The sequence below is a fragment of the Leuresthes tenuis genome, unplaced genomic scaffold (assembly GCF_036924035.1).
Source record: "Leuresthes tenuis unplaced genomic scaffold, fLeuTen1.0.hap1 SCAF_11, whole genome shotgun sequence".
In the NCBI taxonomy this organism is placed as follows: domain Eukaryota; kingdom Metazoa; phylum Chordata; class Actinopteri; order Atheriniformes; family Atherinopsidae; genus Leuresthes; species Leuresthes tenuis.
Genome location: NW_027325365.1, coordinates 18,169,987 through 18,191,645, shown reverse-complemented (window position 1 = coordinate 18,191,645; position 21,659 = coordinate 18,169,987). Strand labels below are relative to the sequence as shown.

The 21,659-nt window shown below is 40.9% G+C and overlaps 1 protein-coding gene across 2 annotated transcripts in view; it reads left to right on the top strand.

Annotated features, from left to right (window-relative positions):
* The window catches only part of gabrb2a (gamma-aminobutyric acid type A receptor subunit beta2a), a 32,416-nt gene extending 12,106 nt beyond the window's left edge, over nt 1-20,310 (top strand). Inside the window, exons 4-10 of one of the 2 annotated variants that reach the window (XM_072395884.1) lie at nt 177-397; nt 10,593-10,675; nt 13,866-14,003; nt 14,183-14,335; nt 16,236-16,480; nt 16,956-17,096; nt 18,257-20,310. In XM_072395884.1, the coding sequence (XP_072251985.1) occupies nt 177-397; nt 10,593-10,675; nt 13,866-14,003; nt 14,183-14,335; nt 16,236-16,480; nt 16,956-17,096; nt 18,257-18,613 (1,338 nt within the window). In that variant the 3' untranslated portion in view covers nt 18,614-20,310. The remainder of the gene's footprint in view (nt 1-176; nt 398-10,592; nt 10,676-13,865; nt 14,004-14,182; nt 14,336-16,235; nt 16,481-16,955; nt 17,097-18,256) is intronic. The other variant, XM_072395885.1, reaches the window with a different exon arrangement.
* The last annotated feature ends 1,349 nt before the right edge of the window (nt 20,311-21,659 follow it).

Sequence of the window (21,659 nt, the reverse complement as noted above, 5' to 3'; positions counted from 1 at the left end):
TGACACATCTACTGAGTAGTGTAAGCGATCATGCTGCTGGTACTTGTAGCTCAGGTGGATTTCTTCACACAGAAAAGATGTAGATGTGTTTTGTAGCATCAATTATTCATTCTCAGTTCAAGTTTGGCTTTAAAATGCTGTACTAACTTTCACTGAATCCTCCCTCTGCCCTCCAGGACTACACCTTGACCATGTACTTCCAACAAGCATGGCGGGACAAGCGTCTCTCCTACTCTGAGATTGCATATAACCTGACTCTGGATAACCGAGTGGCTGACCAGCTGTGGGTCCCTGACACCTACTTCCTCAACGACAAGAAGTCCTTCGTTCATGGCGTCACGGTCAAGAACAGGATGATCCGTCTCCATCCTGATGGGACCGTTCTTTATGGACTCCGGTAAGCCATTAATACCTGCCCTTCCTGATTAGTGAATTGATCATAATGTTGAATGTTATTGTGTCAGGCACTCTCTGATTTCAAGTCAAAGCTCTTATGGCTCTTTATTGCTCGTGGTGCTTTAATAATAACGGTTATACTGTCCTAAACAAATGAACTGTTTAGAGCACGAAGCACAACGACATGTGAATTTTTTTTGTTCAGGAGAAAATGATAGTGAATGGTAAGAAACGTGCCCACAGTGAATGATATGACATCTGAATCCAACCTTGACCTACTCCATTTGCAATATTAAAGCTGTGTGAGCAAATACCTCCCAAGTGCACGAGGAATTATTATGGGGCCGCCCACAGGATTGCTTGCTGAGTTGATTAACCAGACTGAAAAGGAGACGACACACGAAGGCCATCAGGCGAGGCAGGTTTATTGTTTTGCAAATCTTAACAATAAAGTTATTCCACCAGAGATGCATCGAGACAAATCAGTAATCAATATGGAGTAACAGAGTGAAATTAGTTTGCTCCCTTAACATTAAGTAGATTATTTTTACAAGGCAATTTGGAGAGTACAGTGGCTGGGAGAGCTCGGTGTTTTGCAAATTAGTCAGGAAAATGACCAGATGGATCTCCTTTATTAACACTTCATCTTCATGTGAGTCAGTTGGTATCTGTTAACAAATAGCCGACCAACTGCTGACTTTCCCTAATGAAACACTATTTAAGACTTATATAGTGGAAGATAATTTCACCTTTGAAGAAAATGTTCTTCTTGAGGAGACACGAGACCTGAGACTCGTGTGGGGTCATAAAGGAGATTTGGCAGGTAAAGGTTGTTGGGTGTCATGATTTCAACAGTCTGACTCAGTTACAACCCTTCTGCTCATCTGACTGCTCTCTTACTTCAAGTGCCTTCACCAAAGTGACGAAAATAAGGCTCAAGCTGGCATGAAGCAGAACTATCCTGAAACAGCTGCGTATAACAGGAGCAACACGCCTTTGTATTGTAGACTTTCATGTCTTCTGATGATCATCAATATCAATATTTGAATAGCTTCAATCAATAATGAAACAGGGTGGTGCAAACGGTGTCTTATTGTGTACAGTGGTTCAGCCCATCTACAAGATGTAGTCTTTGTGGTGCTGGACTGTGATGCCTCTGAGGAGGCTGTCATCCATAATTGATAACTCATAATCAATAATGTAGCAGTTCAATACAAACACTGAATGTGTATTTGCACTGATGCTGCAAATTTGCCTGCACAGCCTAACGCAACCCGTCCGTCACTGTGCTGCTGCCTCCTCTGATCTGCCACCAGCTTTTTGTTACGTGCGTGTAAGTGTGTGTGAATGTGAGATTAGCGTGCGTTTGTGTTACAGCTGAGGTTATTGTTGCTAATTCAAGATGTTGCAGTGTTCAGTCATTCTCTCTCTAGACTCAGATGCCCTTCTTGCGCAAAGACTGCTTAAAAAATTTAAGTATCTGCACTGCACCACATTATTCATTGCAACATTTGTTTCAACAGTAGTGCACTGTAATGTATACCACTCTCAGTCAATTACATAACCCTAACACATACATTTGCATAATAGCCAAAAAGTGGCAAAGGAATGGAAAGTTGCAAAAGTGTTGTAAAATTCGGGAGCATGCATGTAGCAGAGAGACGAGGTTGTTACCTCAGATTCGTTGTCCTTGTCGTGGTGTTGCCTCCTGGGTCGTCAGTTTTTTGGTCTGTGGGTTTAGTGTAGGTTTTATTTGATGCTAGCAAGTCCAGACACAAGCTGCTGTCAGAGTCAGCGCGGCCAGATGCCTGTGCGCCCTGAGCACACTGACATGTACCTGTAGAGACGGGCCGGCTGGTTGCAACAGCAGGGTTTTAGTGGATGTGGAGGAGATGGCTAACTGAGGGGAGACACAGTGACTTCAGGAAAGAGACAGTATGTGAACGCATGCTCTGGCAAAGGGTCATCTGCTGGACAGAAATCTACTGAGGCTAGTTTCATCTGTGTAAAGATCAACAGTGCTAGAGGAGGCATTTAGATTAAAAAACTAGGCAAAAATTAAGCAGCAAAGACAGATGAGATACAGAATGACCTCTGTGGAGTTATTTTGTCAATTAGAGATGATATTGCCATTTTATTTACATATAAGCTGTATTTTATCATGTAAGCTGAGGCTAAATTTAAGTACCTTACGTACAGTACTGTAGTTTCGACAACAAGTTGCACCCTATTGAGACTTAAGTTTGAGTGCACACACTCAAGCAAAGTCAGTGACGTGTTCATTCAGTCTCACCTTTAGCTGTACTTGCAATGCATGTAACCCTACAGATTTTCTTTAGCTACAATGCATTACACTTAAAAAAATTATTGAGAAGTTAGAGACTAAATTAAATGATAAATGATAAATTAAATTAAATGATAAATGAATGATACATAGAAAGTTACAGTTGCCTACTTTTTTGGGGGAAGTGAAAAAAATGTTTTTAAACACAAAAACACATTTGCACATGGTGATTTTTTTGAGCAGCTATACTTCAACACTTTATAACAAACCTTTCAAATGTAATTTGACATTCAGTTAGTTTTCTTAAAGAGGACTTTCCCACATCTGATTGTCTCTTGTGTCTTCAAGTAAAGACATTTTTTTTAGTTCAGTTTGTTCATTTTCTCATAAATTTGTACGTTAAGTTTCTTAAATGCTTACCAAACAGGCCACCAGTCTTTAAAGCATGAAAAATAAACATATTTTTGTAGAAATATAAGAGCTGCTCATCAAAAGAACTTAAACTCTTAAAGAACAAACAATGTTTTGTAATCCCAGCAACACACCCGCAAACCTTTGTGTAGATTGGTTAAATTGTTGTTCAGAAAAGCAAAAAAAAAAAAAGCCACCACATATATAGTGATTCTCCTGTAAATGGGCATCTTCTGAAAAAAATATTACTTTTTACAGGGGGAAAAAAACCCTACTTAGTTGCATTGTGGGAAATGTAGGATACCTCGATTATGGCGTTTAACAGTTCTTCAATCGTTTCCTCCTCTGAAACTGTGAGGATTCTTTCATCGTTTAGTCCATATCTTTTGAGTTTTTAAACTTTATGGAATTTCAATGTTAAATCAACAGAATAGTTTTGTCTCATAAATTTCTTCACAATAGTCAGCATATTATCTGTCGCAAAAGTGATTGTCGATTTGTGCCAAACTAACTGTAACACCGAGCGTGGGGTTCACCAGTAGATTACATTGTGGTTAGTTTGCAGCAGGCACTGGAAACTGGATATCTGCATGTGTGTGTGAGGTACCTAAGCATGTCTACGGGTGGGTGTTTGTGAGTGGGTGAATGTTATTTTTGGGGTGCATGCGGAGGAGGAAGGGTGAGGGTGCTGTTTACTCCTTATTCTCTGGGTATATAGTGCATCCCAATCCTGCCAAATCCTGGTCTTCAATTACCGGGAGGAGCAGAAAATTACAACAGTGCTCCCAACTGTCACTTTAGAGCTCAGTTTGACACTGAGGGAGAGGCAGTCTGATCTAATTACCCAGCCCCTGAAAAGGCTCAGCCAATAACACAGATACCGCGCAGGCTGAGCGAGATACTCTCACATATGCACTCATAACAGGAAAACACAAATTCCTTTTAGCTTTTTATTTCATGCAGGAAGGGAGCTAAAACTAAAGACATTCAGTGTATGAATCCCGATGCATGTCGCTGCAAATTCACAGAGAGAGAAAGAGAGAGACTGATGAAGAGATGGAGCTGAAGAGAAAGACAGAGACCTGAAGGTCAGACTTCATTTAAAATGGAGAAATTATTAGGATTCTCCCTCCTCCCTTCCTCTCACAGTGAATATTGTAACTCCTTTTGTGAGAGGACATATCCTTGTGCTATGGAGACTGACGTTGTCTTTTGTCAGGCGAAGAGTGTTCCACTCTGAAGCTCAATAGATCATATCCCATGGCCAGGAGGAGAGAGCTGCCCTCTTTTCTGTCTATATTGTCAATAGGATCACCTTCAAAGTTATCCATCTCTCTCTTACATTACCAATCAAGAAGGGTGGTTTGTATGTCATGTGTGTTTGAATCTTCCTTTTTTCTGAACTGAAGAAACCTCCCCTTTGGTTGTGCACACAGAGACACACATTGGAGCCTTATTGTTGTGACTGCAGACATTTTATTTTCAATTCTGGTAACAAAGCCTGAGCAGAGAGAGACGGCCCAGCGTGCGTTTCTTCAGCTCAACAGGAGCTCTCTATCCAAAATGGAGGAGGCTTTTTCCATCCTAATTTAACTTCTAAAAGTATCATTTTATTTTACTGGACATGTAATAAAAGGTCAGTCTAGTTAAATCTGCACAGGTTTGCAAACTGCAAAAATACCCCTCTGCTATCTCTCTGCTGTGATGCTCCCTTGAAATGAGATTCTGTCTGGGAATTGGTGGTGGTTGTGTTGTGTCCGTAAACAAGGTCATTTGGAATAAAGGTGCACAAGCTGCCGTAGGGAGGTCCACACACACACACACACACACACAGACAGAGCCTGGGCTGAACTATAAGAGGACATGCAGAAAAAAGGAAAACAGCCTTTTTTAGAACTCCATGTCCTGTTAGCGCCGACGCAGAGCAAATGTAGCGTGTTTGAATTGCATGATCTGCGAGCGCACAGCCTCTCTGCCGGCAGGTTGGGATGAGAGGGAGAGACACCGGCCCTGATGTTGACGAAGAGCAAACAAGCCTTTGCTTCATGATCACTGCAGACGCTCGCTGCAGTGGAGATGACGAAGAGGAGGAGGAGAGGCAAAGATGGGGAGGGAATCCTGCAGAGAAACCCTCATCCACTTCTCCTCCTCGCTCATTATTGGCATCTTATTAATTATTAGCATGTGTTTCGGACATGCCTGGGAATGCAGAAGAAGCCACAGATAAAAAAGCTTTGAAACCTCTGTCGATGATGTAGGAGACCTATAAATAGGATATTATTTTTACCCCTGCCATTTTGGCCTCATTTCTTCTTCTCCCTTGTGTTTCGTCTGTGCCACCATGATGATGTAGTAGTGATGGTGATGATGGTGAGTGATGAGTTCCTGTCTGGCGAGCATAGCATTCCAGTAACTTGTGTCCATCAAAATGGTAAACTAGGACAGAAATGAGACTCCTGTGTTAATCCCCCAGCAAACCATGGCCCTGCTAACTGGCTCTTACGTAAGAGCCCAGAGAGCAAGAAAAAGCAGGAATGACAGAGAGCCTGAGAGCATGAGAGAAAGACTCGTCTTGAAAATAAAATCCCAAACTTCCCAGGCATGGCCCAGTGGAGCTGTACATCTTATGTAGAAGGATTTCAAAATGAACTTTTTCTCTTAATTATTAAAGACAAAGCACTCTCCAAGCAACGCAGTCCCAGTTGACTAAGCTGTCAGGAATAAAAAATCAATTTGATTTGTGTTCACGGACACAGATTTACTCCTTTTGTTTCATGTTCATGGACACTGAAAAGAAAAGAAAAAGAAACGCTGAAAAACAAGTCATATAAAGCCATTCAATCTTAAAAGTTACACCTTAAAGTGATAACAGGACTCCTGTAATATCTAATAATGTTGCTCTTGTTGCATATGGTCTTTCAGATGTAGCAAATGTGTTTGAAGTCTAAAAGTTAAAATATTTAATCCACTTAATCAGAAACTATAAGAGTAGACTGTTATCTCATTTCATGAAACTGTCAGGAAAGGACATGGTCCACAGAAGAGCTGTCACAACATCAGATTTTCTCCACATGATTATAGCAGCCAAACAATAATATCACGATATTGATATTATTGCGAAAGCTATGGAAACATTTTTAAAATGATGCTTTCAGTCAAATTAATCTTTAACCTTTAAAGCACACTTTATCCGTTAGTGTGGCAAATTAATTGTACCTTGACTATTACTATAGGGTAGAAACTCATACCTCATGTAGACTGGAAGACAAAAAAGTGAACTGCTAATCAAGAAATCCGAAGGCTCAATCATCAAAATATAACATTATCTGAAAAAAAATATTTTGTGTACAGCGTATTTCAGAGCAACCATTCACATCAGGTTGTTCAGCTGTGCTCTCCCTACAATTCTAAACGGTATCATATCCTAATCTATGACGTAGGCCAATCATTTAGTTGACAGCTTTGTCCCAGCGAGCACTATCTATGTCAGCTTTCCTTTTCTTATTCATTGGTCCAAATACCTTTAACTGACCTGAATTATAGGCTCCCTCGACATTATCTAACACATTATGAAGGGAGAGGAAATGCTGTCAAGTCCAATGCTGGATAACTTCCTTGAAAAGAAACAGCTAAAACTTTAATGTAGAATTTGCTTGGCCCTAGTCAGGAGTCTAAGTGTAATTTTGATTCTCTATCGTAACAGTTGTATTCCCCAAATGGTGAACTACTACTCTATCAGCTGTTGAATGGCCACCCTAAAAGAAAACTTACCAGTTTCAACTTGAGGAATAAAACATCTGGAGTCTGTGGTGATAGAGTGATGCACACCACCGCCATCCAGCAGACCTGACCGGTTCTTTTTAGATTTTCAAATAGAATCATTTTGATTTTCAATCTTATTTCAGCCTTCATCGTGAGACTGAGCTGGATGAACATACATTAATAATCATGATAAGGTCAACAGAGGAGTGATATTAAGATTTACTCACCATCTTTACACCATAATACCATACAATGTCTGTGAACTCAAATACTTGTTTTATCCTTTCTCTACTGTTTGATATTCATTCTGAACTTTTAGAGCATGGGAATGATCATTTTGATATATCTGGACATATTGATATGATTTTTTAAATTTATTTAGTATTTAATTAACTCGATTAAGCTAAAAAGACACTCTTGTCTTAGTTGTTTTGTTGAATTTTCTGGATGTTAATGTCAGCGTCTTTATGGAAATAAAAAAAAAACGAGTATTTGAAATACATAAAATAATTAAATAATAATGGCACAGTTCTGTCACATGAATGAAGAAAATAATGCCTCCATTTTTTGAATTTACATATATACAATTATTTGAAAATCCCTTAGTATGTTGACATTTTTACTGGTTGGTCCAGTTCTGGTAACTCATGAGTCATTTCCACCATCATGTGTGAATGAATAAAAAATTAAAGTGATAAACTGCTAAAGTGACAGTAACCATCTTTGACAGGGGAAAACCTGCGGTTATGACCAAAGCCTCAACCTATACTGGGAATGATCCCACAGGCTGCTATTATCATTAATGGTTGCGTGATGCTATCGTGTTTTATATCCATCTGTGTGTTTGACGGTGTGTGTGGGTTTGACTAGCAAGTCTTCGTAAGCTTGATTTAGTCTCTGTAGTTAATGTGTGTGCCTGGTCTCTCAGACGACCTCGGGGGGGCTTGGCATGGCCGGATGCCAGCCCATCTCAGCTCTGGCCAACTTGTCAAGTGTAACAGGAAGTGCGTTGCTCTAAGCAAACCTGTCGGACGTGGTGCCTCTTTGTTACAGGATTGTGTGACCAGAGGTTGAACCTTGCTTTCATTTTCTCTCTTTTTTTGGGATAAAATAAAACCAGTACAGTATCCAAACTATTTCACACTATCACAATGCTGTCCTTGAGATAAGCGTCTAAGTTGTGAAATTAATTAATCTTTCAGTAAATTATACAAGACAGACAATGCAAAATTTCACAATTCAAACTATGCTTTCACAGAGGCAGACGTCCATTTAGTATGTTTAGTATGTTTAGTATGTTCTATTTTGCATTTTTGGACAATCCAATCAACAGTACACTAAAAGGAAAGTATACATGCTATACTTTACTGTATGTACATTTCAGTTTTCAATGGCCACCTTAAGTGCTGTGTAGCTTGTAGTATGAACTTGAGACAAAGCACAAGTGCTAAAAAGCTACACTTGCTGTTGAGTTGTCTCTGAGTTGTCTTTTTCTTGGTGAACAAGATGCTACATACTAATTCTCTACTCTTACTTTAATCTATACATAGTGGTAAATGATGTGTCCTATATGCATTAGAGAGTAAATTGAAAGCAACAACTTAGCATTCATACAAACATTACAACTTACCCAAGTGCAAGAAAATTGCTGAAAGGGTAAAAAGGCGTTAAAGTTGTGATAAACTGGGCTGCAGGCAAGGGCATCATGACAAATAGTGTGTGTCTTGTTCCATATTATATTACTGTATACATTGTTAAATATAGTGCATGATGTTTAACAGTCCCGTTCATTTTTAAGGGCCCTTTCTTTTTATTATTACAGAGTGAACAAGAGGTTGTGAAGACACAGATTCTGCTGTTGTTCTTTTTTTTTTCAATTCAAATCCATAAGCCAAAATGTTGACTTTCAAAGGATTTATTTTCTGTCCTACAACTATAATCTATATTGACCTGACCTAAAACCCTGAAGATGCACCTGTTTCTTCTCCATTCAGCTGCTACTGTTTCCTGCCCATAAAATAATAAATACATATTTACTAGGGATGTGAAATCGACGCTGTCTTCAGATGTTCGAGCGCAGTTACGTCAGCTAAGAAAAAAAAACTCGCCTGGCGCTGACATGGCCGACAGCCAGTTAGTGCCAAGAAAGAATGCTAAATCGACTATTTGGGCATATTTCAGGTTTTCCCGGATGTCAGCGGTGAGCCTAAAGACCTAACGCAACCAATTTGCACATTATGCAAAAAAATGTGTGCCTGTGAAGGATAAGCAGACGACAAATTTATTGGCACATATTTGGCTCCTCCGAGGCCGCAAAAATACCCCCGACCACCGCTGCGAGATCAGGTGCTGCGGCCGGATTAAGCACAAATGCATCTCAGCAGCCCACAATATCGGCAGCTTTTTCAAAGTCAACCAAATACAAGAAAGGCAGCGAAAGATGGGCCCAGTGTACAACAGCTGTTGAAAGATATCTGGCGAAGGAGTCAGTCCCATTTCAGACAGTTGAGAGATGGATGCAGGAAATATTTCTCAAAGGGCTCTGTATGCAGACATGTTGCTCCATGAGAAACATTTACACAGTTACAAGTATACAGTAAAGCGCAGGTTCTAGAGATTTTTTCTTTAACATCTTATGGCATTAAATTAATTCAAGATCGCCTTAAAAATCGCCATTTGAAAAAAAGATCACGATCCTCCCTTCAATTGCCGATAGACGATCCGATCGAAAATCACTCCATCCCTAATATTTACACTTTCACAAGCCTGGCTGCTTTCCCATCACTGACACAAGCCAAAGTAGATAGTTAACGCCAGCTCATTGGCTGTCAGTGTGGAGACACCAGCAAGCTAGCAATTTTTCAGTTGAAATCACTCTTTCTACTGGGTTGTGAGGGAAGAGATTATTTATATTTTGTGTTGTGAAGAAGCTGGTTTCTCTTTTTGTTGAAGATAACGTTATTTGTACAAAGTACAAAATGTTTACAGAACACCTAAAGAAGAAAATTCCTGTGGTGAATTAGCTGGCCATGGTCAGCTGACTGGGCCTGTCATAGCACTGAATAATAAATATCCAGTATCATAATGTTAGAATCACAGAAGGCAAAGCATTTACGTCTCAAGCGCCTGGATTGTCTTTTGCTCTGGTGAGCTTCCACTTTTGATTCATCTAAAAGGAACTTCAACATAACATGCCTATATGTACAGGAGGTGGAAACAAGGGGAAAAAATCCTATCAGAAACTCTCATATTCATCCGTTGGTAATAATACGATTTAACCTTTTCAAGGGCCTTTGGAAATTCTGTTTGATTTAAACAGATATGCAATTTATGTCTCATTTGTGATGCAGTTTGTATCTGTTAAGTGGTTAAATCCCAACAACCCTTTTTTAAACTTTTGTGGTACATTATCAGAAGTTGAGACTATAAAAAAAAGAACATTGTACATTGTACATGCCTTTTGTTATTTTTCTGTGATATCTCATTTGTGGAAAACTTCCCTCGTGTTTCTTTTAAAAAATATTTTTATTTCTGACGCTTGATGACTTTTTACAGTTGGCTCTTTTGTTTTGGGAGGCTCCATGTCAGGTGCTTCTAATGTTACACAGGTTTGTCATCATTCTGCTGCAATCTGTACACCATACTCTGTGGTCAAGGTCAAATGAAACTAACCCACCTGCTCATGGCTGCCTCACCAGCTCTTTGATAAATCCTGTATTTCTTATCCCTCTCTGCATAGGATCACCACAACTGCAGCCTGTATGATGGACCTGCGCCGCTACCCTCTAGATGAGCAAAATTGCACCCTGGAGATCGAAAGCTGTAAGTACTGTTGTCCCTGACAACCAGCTCTCACACCCACCTGCAGATTTAGAATTAAGCAAATCCCACATACAAATGCAGCTCTGCCTTCCCAGTGGCACCAAGGTAGAACATTGGCATCAAAGTAGAAGGTTGATAAGATTGGATGTTAAATGCTGAGAAAGGCTGATGTGATATCCAGAGATATGCATCAAGAAGAGGAACATCACTAATGGCTAAGTGACTGATAACATCCAGCCTAATTAATTCAACTCCAGCTGCAGTGGCTTCCTAAGACGTAGAGGAGCCTGATTAGGTCCAGTGTTTCAGGGGTGTGCTGATCGTGAATGTTATGTGCAGCTTTCTCCTGAAACTGTGTTTGTACAGTACAAAGAGCTCATTTCACATGGAGTTTGTAATTGTACGTGATCCAGTGCTCTCGAGTGGAGGGAGTGGGAGAGAACATGAGAGAGAAAGACGGGGTCCTCTGCGTGTTTTATCTGGGTCCCCGGAGAGAAGGATTATGGGGCTGGGATGTGGTGTAGGGCTCAGTCTTTGCGGGTTTGATCACACTATTGCCTGTAGCGCTAAGCAGCACAAAAACAACACGGGTCAGAACTGCCCTTCACTGCTCCTCTTTCACTATGCTCGCCATCTCTCTCCTCAGCGCTCCCTCTTTCCGTTTCTCATCTCCTTTCTTTGCACAATCTCATTCTCTTCTTTTTTTTCCTCCCATCCTTTTTATCTCTCTCCCCATCACTCATCTGCTCTTTTTTTTCTCCTCCTCTCTCAGCAGCCCTACAAAATGAGCGCACACACACTCCCACACTCTCAGTCTCTCTCTCTCACACACACACACACAGCTCCAGTTTTGATCACTAGGCAGTATCTGCTCTCATATGGATTAACTGGCAACGGTTTTAACATTGGAATCTCTTCATGCCAGAGCATGCTATTTTATTCACACTAATGAGCCCAGAGAACTCTCACTTCCCTTGATAAACTTGATGCATTTTTAACAGACACGAGTCTTAAAACCCAAGATCCCTCAGTATATCAGCGGCTCACTACTGCATCTCAGGCCACTGGTCTCTTATGCTGGGCTGTAATGAGAGATGATTCATTTCCACCTCTACATTACTAAACATTAATTTCACCCATGCAAATACACACTAACGTATATGCATGTCTTCGCTCACACTTCACTGTCTCTCTTCATTTTGCGGACCCTCATGACAGCACAAGATATCTGATACCCTTCCAACAGATGTATCACACTAATGGACCTTAAAACTGGTCCGCCTTTTATTTACAAGCTATGAAATGGTCCATTACAGTAGCCATGCTAAAACTGTCCCTCCTCAAGTGCTTTGACACTCCTCTGATCCTGCTCTGTCATGGCTGACATCAGAATAGCAGCATGGTGCTCTAATTGGGGGTAATGCAGGCTTTCATAAGGCTGGAAGGAGAGCTTACTGCATTGACTAGTGAGCATTTTCTGCTTCAGCTACATTCAGTTCCAGTGTGTTCAATTTGTGTCTTTTATCCTTTTAACCTGGTCAAAAATGCAGCGATAGTATTGGTGACAAAAAACAACCAAGAGTTGATTCTGTCAGAAAGGGTGCCTTTGCCTAAACTCCTTTGCACCGTAGCGCTCTTCTGCCGTCCAAAAATGGTTTAAAACACACCAGTAAGCCACACTGCTGCACCGGTTGACGTATTATTCTATTATCATGAGCGCACGCTCATTTTGAGTATATCCCAAATACACTGTCCTGTTGCTGTGAATACTCACTAGAGCGCCAAATGTGCTGCTCAGCTGCAAAGCTCAACAAATGCATAATTTACTCCTGCTTGAGTCATGCTGGCCATGAGCCACAGGACCCAGCTGTTTGGGAGAATAATTTAGTCTTTTTAGAACAAAAACTTCATATTTGTGGCCCATTACTTTGAATATGTGTGGTGTAAAATCAGACCAATGTGAGAGACAGAAACCAGTTTTTTTTCATGGCACTCAGAAACATCATTGCAGATAAAGGGCAGGTATAAATAATGAAATGAATGTCTCTGGTACTGTGCATACAAGTTCCTGCAGACAAAAGCCATTGCTGATATTATTAGTAACACCTGTGCTTCTCCTGCTATGACAAATCAAAATGTCTGCTGTGAAAAAGGCCTGTGGGTGAAACTGGCTGCCTGTCTAACCAATAACAACCCAACATGAGCACCATGACTAACTTCACCTTGAATGTCAGCGCCTTAGCAACAAAGAATTTTGTGTTAATTTTTTAAAAATCAATACCTTGGAGTTTAATTATTCATCACATCTGAATAGGTCACCGCCTCTAATTTGAGTGCAAGGCAGGCAAAGGAGAACTTTGGAGCGGGGAGATGGCTGCTCTCTGTGTGGCTGTTCATGTCTGAAACAGACATCAGAACACTAGAAGTGCATCAACGTTTTGTTTCATGATTAAACTCAGCTTTCTGTTTTAAACGCAAGCTGTATTGCTTTTGTAGAAGAGCACGATGTAAATTATTGATGTCATATTGTAAACACGTTTCCCTAATGCCGTTAGAGTCATTGTTTTAATTGGTTATGAGGACAACTAAGGAGGCAGAGATCCATCACAGTGAACATGCAGCCACATTTAGTTTTTAGTAAATCTTTGACCGTGAGTCTGTTTGTCTTGGTTTGTTCAAGGCCTCCTAAAAAAATGCAAGACGTGAAAGATTGTGAAGCAGTGTAAAGATGTGGGAATTTTCAGAATAGACTCCCGGCACGGCATCATTGTGCATTTATCATTTTGGAATATTCATTTTAAATGAATGTATGGAGCATTTTATAATACATTTAACTTCTCTTTAAAGTTTAGATTTTTTTAAATTATATTTACTTTAAGCACTTTTAGTGAAAAGCGAGTGTCTGATTAGTTTTCAGATAATTGAAACACCACGCCTCAAACACCACAATTTCCCAAGAAGTCATGGCTTTGCTATTTTTTTATTTCTCTTTTTTCCATACTTCTTGCTCATCTTGTGTCTCCTCAGATCTAATCTGACTACTCTAGAAAATGATGAGCGAACTTGTAGGTAGCGGGCCAACAGAGACGAAACCACAGACGCTGACATTTAGCATTACTGTGCTGTGCTATGATGTATTACACCCATTACTGGATCATGATAATGAGTGTCCTGCCTCTCTTCTCTGTAGATGGTTACACCACAGATGATATTGAGTTTTACTGGCGAGGTGGAGATGGTGCTGTGTCTGGGGTTGACAGAATAGAGCTGCCACAGTTCTCTATCGTCGACTACAAGCTCATCTCCAAGAACGTTGTCTTCTCGACAGGTACACAACGCAGCAGTCAACTTCGTCTTTGGTCTTTTGACTTTGTAGTTTCAGGATTTTATCTGCATAGATCGTTATGCTATTCTGACATTTAAATAAAAAAATAAATGAATTAGAAAATAACCATCTGTGTTACCACAATTCGGAAAATGTAATTTCTCTGCCTGTGCCTTCTTCAGGCTCCTACCCCCGCCTGTCCCTCAGCTTCAAACTGAAGAGGAACATCGGTTACTTCATCCTGCAGACGTACATGCCTTCCATCCTGATTACCATTCTCTCCTGGGTCTCCTTCTGGATCAACTACGATGCATCGGCTGCCAGAGTGGCCCTGGGTAGGATCGCTTCGCCTCTGCTCAGCAGTGACCCAAAGCCAAAAGATAACAGACCATGAAAGAAGCCATTTGACATAGATTAAGCCTTTTACACTTAAACATTGTAAATCCATGCATTAATATGTCTATAATGAGGCTGACTTGTTGACTCTTAATTTTCCCGAGCATTTAGATTTTTTTATTATTAGCTCTAAGCATGTGAGTGATAGCAATGTGTGATAGGCTGCCTGGCTAAATGTCTGTTTTTCAGAGATGACTATATGCATGACTCATGCAGAGCGAGAAGAGCTGCAGCCTGACCTTGAAGCACGCTGTCTTTCTCTTTTCCCGTCTGTCTGACGGAGCCTCTCAGTGGTCAAAAATTCCCGCTTATCAGCCACATCACAGCCAAATTACAGCCGAACAAAAGGTTGCATCAACTGCTTAAATGTAGCTTGATGTTTTTATACCACAGCCATACCAGCACCAGCAGGTTGGAGCCTGAGACAATGCTGCTGGGAGGTTCGCTGCTGATTTTAAAGATGTGCCTGCATGCTCTCACCGTCCTGAGAATGTGCAGCAAGCGAGTGCAGCCAATGAAAGCCGAGGCTCCATGCTACAGAGCTGCTGCTGGGTTATTTATAATACGTGTGAATCTGACCAAATGGAGATTGTGCAGGCAGATGAGTAATGTATCAAACACAATGTGTGTGTGGTTAAAAAAAAAACAGAACAGGTGAATCGTGCTGTGACTAAAGGCAGATGTTTACAGTGGCGATGTGAAGCTCTTTGTATTGTATGTTCTTTGTTCATATGGATACATGGTTGGTTATAACCTGTCTGACATAACTATCACAGCTGCCGTCTCAGGAGCTTTTATATGGATGTTTTTATCCATATGGGGTCCCATTCTTCCAGGCTGGTCTATTTGCTATATTTAAGTCCCCTATAATGTATTTGATAGACATGAATGCTCATGTTCACAAGCACATACTCGAGTCCTTTGAAGCATTGCACCTGATATCAGTTATATAGTACAAATTCCAGTGAAGCAAGACCACTGTGTTCAGTCATTTACTAACTCCCATGCAACAAACTGAATGCTTTAGCTTGGTAGTGAGTGATATTTTCAGTGATGGTATGTTATATCATAGAGGAGCCTCATTTACTCGAGGGGATATGGTTAAAAAGTAGTTAGAGAAACACTGGTTTTGGAAAATGTAGGTCTACCATTTTTCTCTGAGCCAGAGACTCGTATATTTCTTTGAACAGAGCCTTTTATTTTATTTGATGCCATCTGAAATGGAAACAGCTACATTGGGCTATTAACTTGCTGAGTATCAGTGGGATCAAATAAAATAATTATTAACCCATAGGCAGGAAGGAATAAAGCAGAGTTGAGCAAGAAAACCAAGGGGGAGTGAGGAGGTGTCTGTTTCAGGGCTTTCTCTTAGGTGAGACCCACAGTTTCAGACTGCTAATGCTAGCATCTGTTTACAGTTACCATGATGCCAACTGGATCATTTGAATGTTTTTATTTTCTATGATTTGCATTATAATCTTCTACCTTGAGCGAGTTAGAAATATGCACAAAGTACAACTGCATGTGAGAGTTTTGTGGGTTTTACAGGAATTTGTTCACAAAGAGTTTTAGAAATTATATCATTGGTCAGATGTGAAGGCAACACAGAAAAGAGCAAAGTCCAATACTGGAGACCATGAGTGTCTGTGCTGAAATGCTTTTTAACCCATCTGAGAGTTGTTTGAGAATTTTTAGTCTGGAGGATCAAACTGATGGCATGACAGACTGACAATTTGATCTCTACAGCTGCTCTGCTGTTTTTTTTACAAAAGAACAAACGATATTTCAAATGACTCATCTAAAGATTCTCTCTAAACTTGTGACCCCATTGACCTCTAGGGATCACCACGGTGCTGACCATGACCACCATCAACACACATTTGCGAGAGACCCTCCCTAAGATCCCCTACGTGAAGGCTATTGACATGTACCTGATGGGCTGCTTTGTGTTTGTCTTCCTGGCCCTACTGGAGTACGCCTTCGTCAACTACATCTTCTTCGGCCAAGGCCCTCAGCGACAGAAGAAGGCGGCTGAGAAAGCAGCCACGGCCAATAATGAGAAACTGAGGCCCGACCCCAACAAGGTACGTATGCCAGGAAACGTCCTCTCGGAGTATCTGTGCTGTCTGTTGATATGTCTGTTTTTCTGTGGTCACAGTTGACTTCTTCTCCTCTCGAGGCCTATGTGATGCTGTGATCAATGCTTGATGTCCTGTACCAGCACTCTTTGCTCCTGCTCTAGCTCTCCATTTTTCACTGGTTTAGCTTTGTGTATCAACGTTATTACACAGACTAAGATCTGAAAGAATGAATGCAGAAGCAATGACTGGTTTTTAAATACTTTATCTTCACATTTCTCTGTCTCTCAAAGGTCAAGGCACCTTGGAAAATCACTGGCTGTGGCGCCAAAGCCCTCTCTTTAAATTTTACTCAGATGCTAAAGTTAGCAACGACAACAGCAACGTTAAAACAAAAAAGACAAATAAAACACCCTTTCCTTCTGAGTGTGGCAAGCTACGATTTCCCCTAAGTAACAGTGCTGATTTTGTATGCTTGCAGTGGCTGGTGGGAAATGTAGTTCAGAGAGATGATGCTCTGTATGCCAGAATGAAACAGAGGGAAATTGACGCATATGACTCGATGTGGGATCCCATCTTTGTGGACGATGCCGCATTAGGACTAGGCGATCAAAGAAATAAGGTACTGGAGGTTTTGAAAGTCAAAACTGACAATGTCATCAATCTGAATCAATCCAGATCAGAGGAAAATGCTGTAGTCTTTGTGCATTTCTTTGATTTTTATAGAATTTTAAAGCAACCTTGATCATCACTCCCACCATTGTGTTTTTTCCCTCTCTTGGTTTGCTCTTCATGCATTTTCCTGACAAACATGGCTTCGCAGTTTCATTTCTGCAGGCACTGATTTAATCTTAACTCTAGATGTACATCTGAATTGATGGGAAATGACAAACACCCGTAGCTTCTCTTAAGATAATATCATTAAGATACAAATACTGTACGATCTCTGAGGCAATTGATAAATCTCTTAAAACTATGTGAAGCAACTGAAGAAGAAAAAAGGGACTCGTCAGAAAAGAGAAAGAACTCATTTGGAGTTTGATGAATAGCACCAACTGAGTGGCTTTGCTTCAAAGTGAGTTAGAGAAAAAAAAAACAACAACAACAGAATACATCAAGCTGACTTATGCAGCAGGAAGGGATTGAGTTTTAGGGATGTTCTTACTCAGAAGTCAGGCTATGGATGAAGAAATGTTGATCTGAATTCACTTTCCACAATGTCTCTCCCGACCTGCCCCGAACCTTTTAGCCACTCCTCCATCTTTACAGAGTTCTTACAATTTCTCTCAACCTTCTCCTGTCATATTTTTTTTTTTTATACCTTTGCTTTTTTCTCTTTTTTTATTTCTATTTTTATGATTTTTCTATTGAGTTTGTCTTGTGTATCGGCAGAATTTTAACCACACTCTGGTTGAAATTCTGAGATGACAGTTAAGGTTTCTCCATGAGAATTAGTTTCTGGAGCGCATTGTGCTCCTTCAGGAGTGTTTTCTCATAGTGTTGTGCTTGTATTATCACTTAGATATTGACTGACAGATTATCAATAATTTGTTCAGAGCTTTGACAGTGCTTAGAACTGGTCTTCACTGTAAGTTGCACAGTTTTTGACTCATTTGCATTACCCATTTTAGCACCTCATCTGTATTTTTACACACTGAATTGCTTAAATATCATTACAGCAATATTTGCTTTGATTCATAATTTTCTCAGAATCAGTTTAAAACACTCTCCTTTTGGCAGTAACTTCTCATGGCTCTGCGTGTTTTTTGCACATTCACACAGATGACCCCCGATGACAACATCCTGTTCAGCGCCATGGAGATGAAGAATGAGATGGGTGGTGCTGGGGATTTGTCTCGGGGCCTGGGAGCACCCGGAGACCCCCGCAACACCATGCTCGCCTACGACAGCTCAACACTGCAGTACCGCAGGGCAGCCATGGCCCGCCAGAACTATGGCCACGGCGCCTTGGAGCGCCACGCCCAGAAGAAGTCGCGCCTAAGGAGACGGGCTTCCCAGCTCAAGGTGAACATCCCAGACCTGTCCGACGTGAACTCTATCGATAAGTGGTCCAGGATGATCTTCCCCACTGTCTTCTCCTTCTTCAACGTGGTCTACTGGCTCTACTACGTCCATTAAACATGGCGGAGTCCGATTGCCGGTTTCCGGCATGCATGCGAAGAAGCAAGGGGGGTGGGGAGGGAGAGAGGGGATTTAGGGGGAGAAATCACGAAAGAGAGGTGACGCGAGAGAGAGAATGTGAGTTGAAAACAGTGCGCTGACTTTTTTTAGCTGGTCCGTTTTAGACAACGTGAGGAGAATGCAAAGACTTTTAGATGGACTGCAGCAGCACCCATTTCAGTCAGCAGTGACTCTTTTCGGATTTGGGAAACACCTTAAAACGACTGACAAGCACTCAAAAAAGAAGAGTGAGTTTTAAAAAGACAGTAATGGTGCCTGTTCCAGATTTTCAATATATCACTAATATTTGTCATTCGTAGCTTACTCTCTGTGGATCAAATATTTATGCTTGTGTTTGCATATATTTTAAGGATTTCTTTTGTTTAGTATCTATTTACTTCGTAGCCGAGCTGTCTGCATCCAGGAAAGCTTTATAAATGATTTTAAAGGAGTCATCCTTGATAGTCTATTTTCCTATAATTACTGTATATCAAAACATCCTTTAAAAGCATGCTTCTGTTTTATTTCATTTGCATTTCAGTCATGATGATGATGAACCACAACGCATTTTACTTTTACGAGTTGAGATTTTTCTGTCAGTTAAAGTTTGTAGCTTTGGCTTAGAACAGCCCACCTGGGTGGACTGTTTGATCGTCACTGGATGGCAACAGGTGGACAGCAGGGGGCGCTATCTTCTCTGCACATCAGTGTGGGGTTTTAATGATGCCATTGCTGAACAGAAAACCCAATCCACACTTATTAAAGGTCCCATATTATCTGGTGGAAGAGCAGAACTGTGGACACCAATGCTTTGGCCGAGTTTATGATTTGCTTTTGCCGTGCTGACAGAATTGAGTCCATTTAACCGTGTGTGCTTTTTCTTTGTTTAAAGAGTACTTTTGACTCTGTACTTTTTGCCATCATGTAAGGAGCTTCGGAGGCTGAGAACGGCTTTAACGCAACGGATGCTGGTGTAAGAACTTTCCTGACGAGCTGAGTTTCATTGCAACCAGAGTTGCTGCATAAATATGGCAATCCACAATCATCATTATCAATAGAATTGAATGATAGAAGTATGATGCGTTCCATTGTGATTAGGTTTCTGTTTTGGAAAACTGTAGATAAACATAAATCATATTTAAAGAAAAAGAGATGAATCATTTTTATAAGTCAATAGTCACATTATCGTGTAAATACTATGGATTTATTCTATTTAAATGGGTCTTTGTTGTTGTTTTTGCAGTTTAAATACAGCTCAAATGTTTCATTCAGTCAAAAAAAAAAAAGAAAAGAGCGATTTGACTTAGGAAGAATAAAACATAATTCACAACTTTGCTGACTGTACCTTTGGGACTTTTCTCTCTCTTTTTTTTCTTTTTAATGGACTCTAAAAGCATCTACTTGCTGAAACTAAAGCACTTCCAGACACCAGTGACTTTTGGGTCAACGTTTTGCTCTCAAGAAACGACTTAACAAGGACCCCACTATCCAGGCATCGAAGTCAGGCATATTTTGTACAAAGTTTCTGTAAATTCCAATTGTAATATTTCATAATGACTGTAAATATCTTGTGTAATGATTGTCAGCTATTATGAAGATGTATCTAAATTCAATTAAAAATCAATTCAGTCTATCACATTAACAATAGAGTACATGGGTGGCAGTTTTATGTTCCCTGTGTGAACGTGAGGTAGATGGCTGATTGAGTGTCTGAATGAGCGAGTGAACAACTAAGCCTGACACGAGGAATGAGTAGGCAAGCGAAAGAGGCAAATGCAGGGGTGAACAGAGATGTAAGCGCTGCAGCTGGGGACTATTGGCTGCGTAATGGATGGAGAGGCAGAGGAGCTGGAGCGAGAGGCGACAGTGGTGGTCTGGGCTGAGGAATTGGCTGGGCTTTGAGCAGGGCTGAGCTCGACCCTCAGCCTCAGGGGACATTAACGCAGAGAGCCATAGATACAGAGGCACTCTTTGGACCTGACTTTGGGCTGCAGGGGCCAGAGCGCCTGTTTCAACAAAAAAAAAAAGAGTAGGGAGTGAAAGAAAATTACAAAGAGGGATCCATCCGTGCATCCATCCATGCCTCAGCCTTTAACTGCATCCTCCCCTCACTCTGCAAACTGACTACACTCTGCGCTGCACTCGCTTCCTGACCTGGCCACGTAAATGGATGCTTGTGAATATTTGATGGTGCAAAACACAGAATATTCAATATTTAAAATGTGATTTTTCTCTAGCAGGAGCTAATGTGTATCTAATGTTTGATTTTTAACGTAGGGGACCAGAAGTGCACAATGAGATATTAACTGCCATAACATCTGAAACTGTATGAATGTTGTAAGGCTCGTATAGAAAAACCTTAGAAATACAGGAGGGCCGGGAGAACATGGAGCCCCGATTGACTGCTCATGTTTGAGCATTCTAAAGCTGCAGATTGTTGTGTGTGTGTGTGTGTGTGTGTGTGTGTGTGTGTGTGTATGTGTGTTTATGCGATGCTTCCAAAACTACCTAAAAAGGCAAATTGGTGTGAAAACTGATGTAATGTGACGTGCAACCTTGTTTTTTCATGCAATGGTAAAAATCAGCTCCGCACCACAACATAACAGATGTATTACCTCACTACAGTAGACAGATGGTTTGGGCTAAATTGGCCTTTTTTTCTTTCTCTTTTCCTCTTCTCAAAAGGGGCATTAGTGTTGACATCTAAAAAGGGGAGGGGAGGCAGATGCTTCCTGCTTTGTAGTGTTTCCGTGTCACTGGCGTAATTAGCAATGCACAGACCTCAGCTCTGTGAAGCCATGTGTATGAGTGTGTTTAAGTTCCAAGAGTGTGTTTTGTTAGTGTATGTGTGGAGTCACAGCTGCGCCACTGTGAAGTTGGCAAGCCAACCAAGCCAAACTCCACCAGAGCTGACTGGGATGGGTGAGAGGGTGAGTCTGACACACTTGCATCACGCCACTCCCCTGTTATACACGTATGTGACGGAAAAACACGTTAAGCTGTT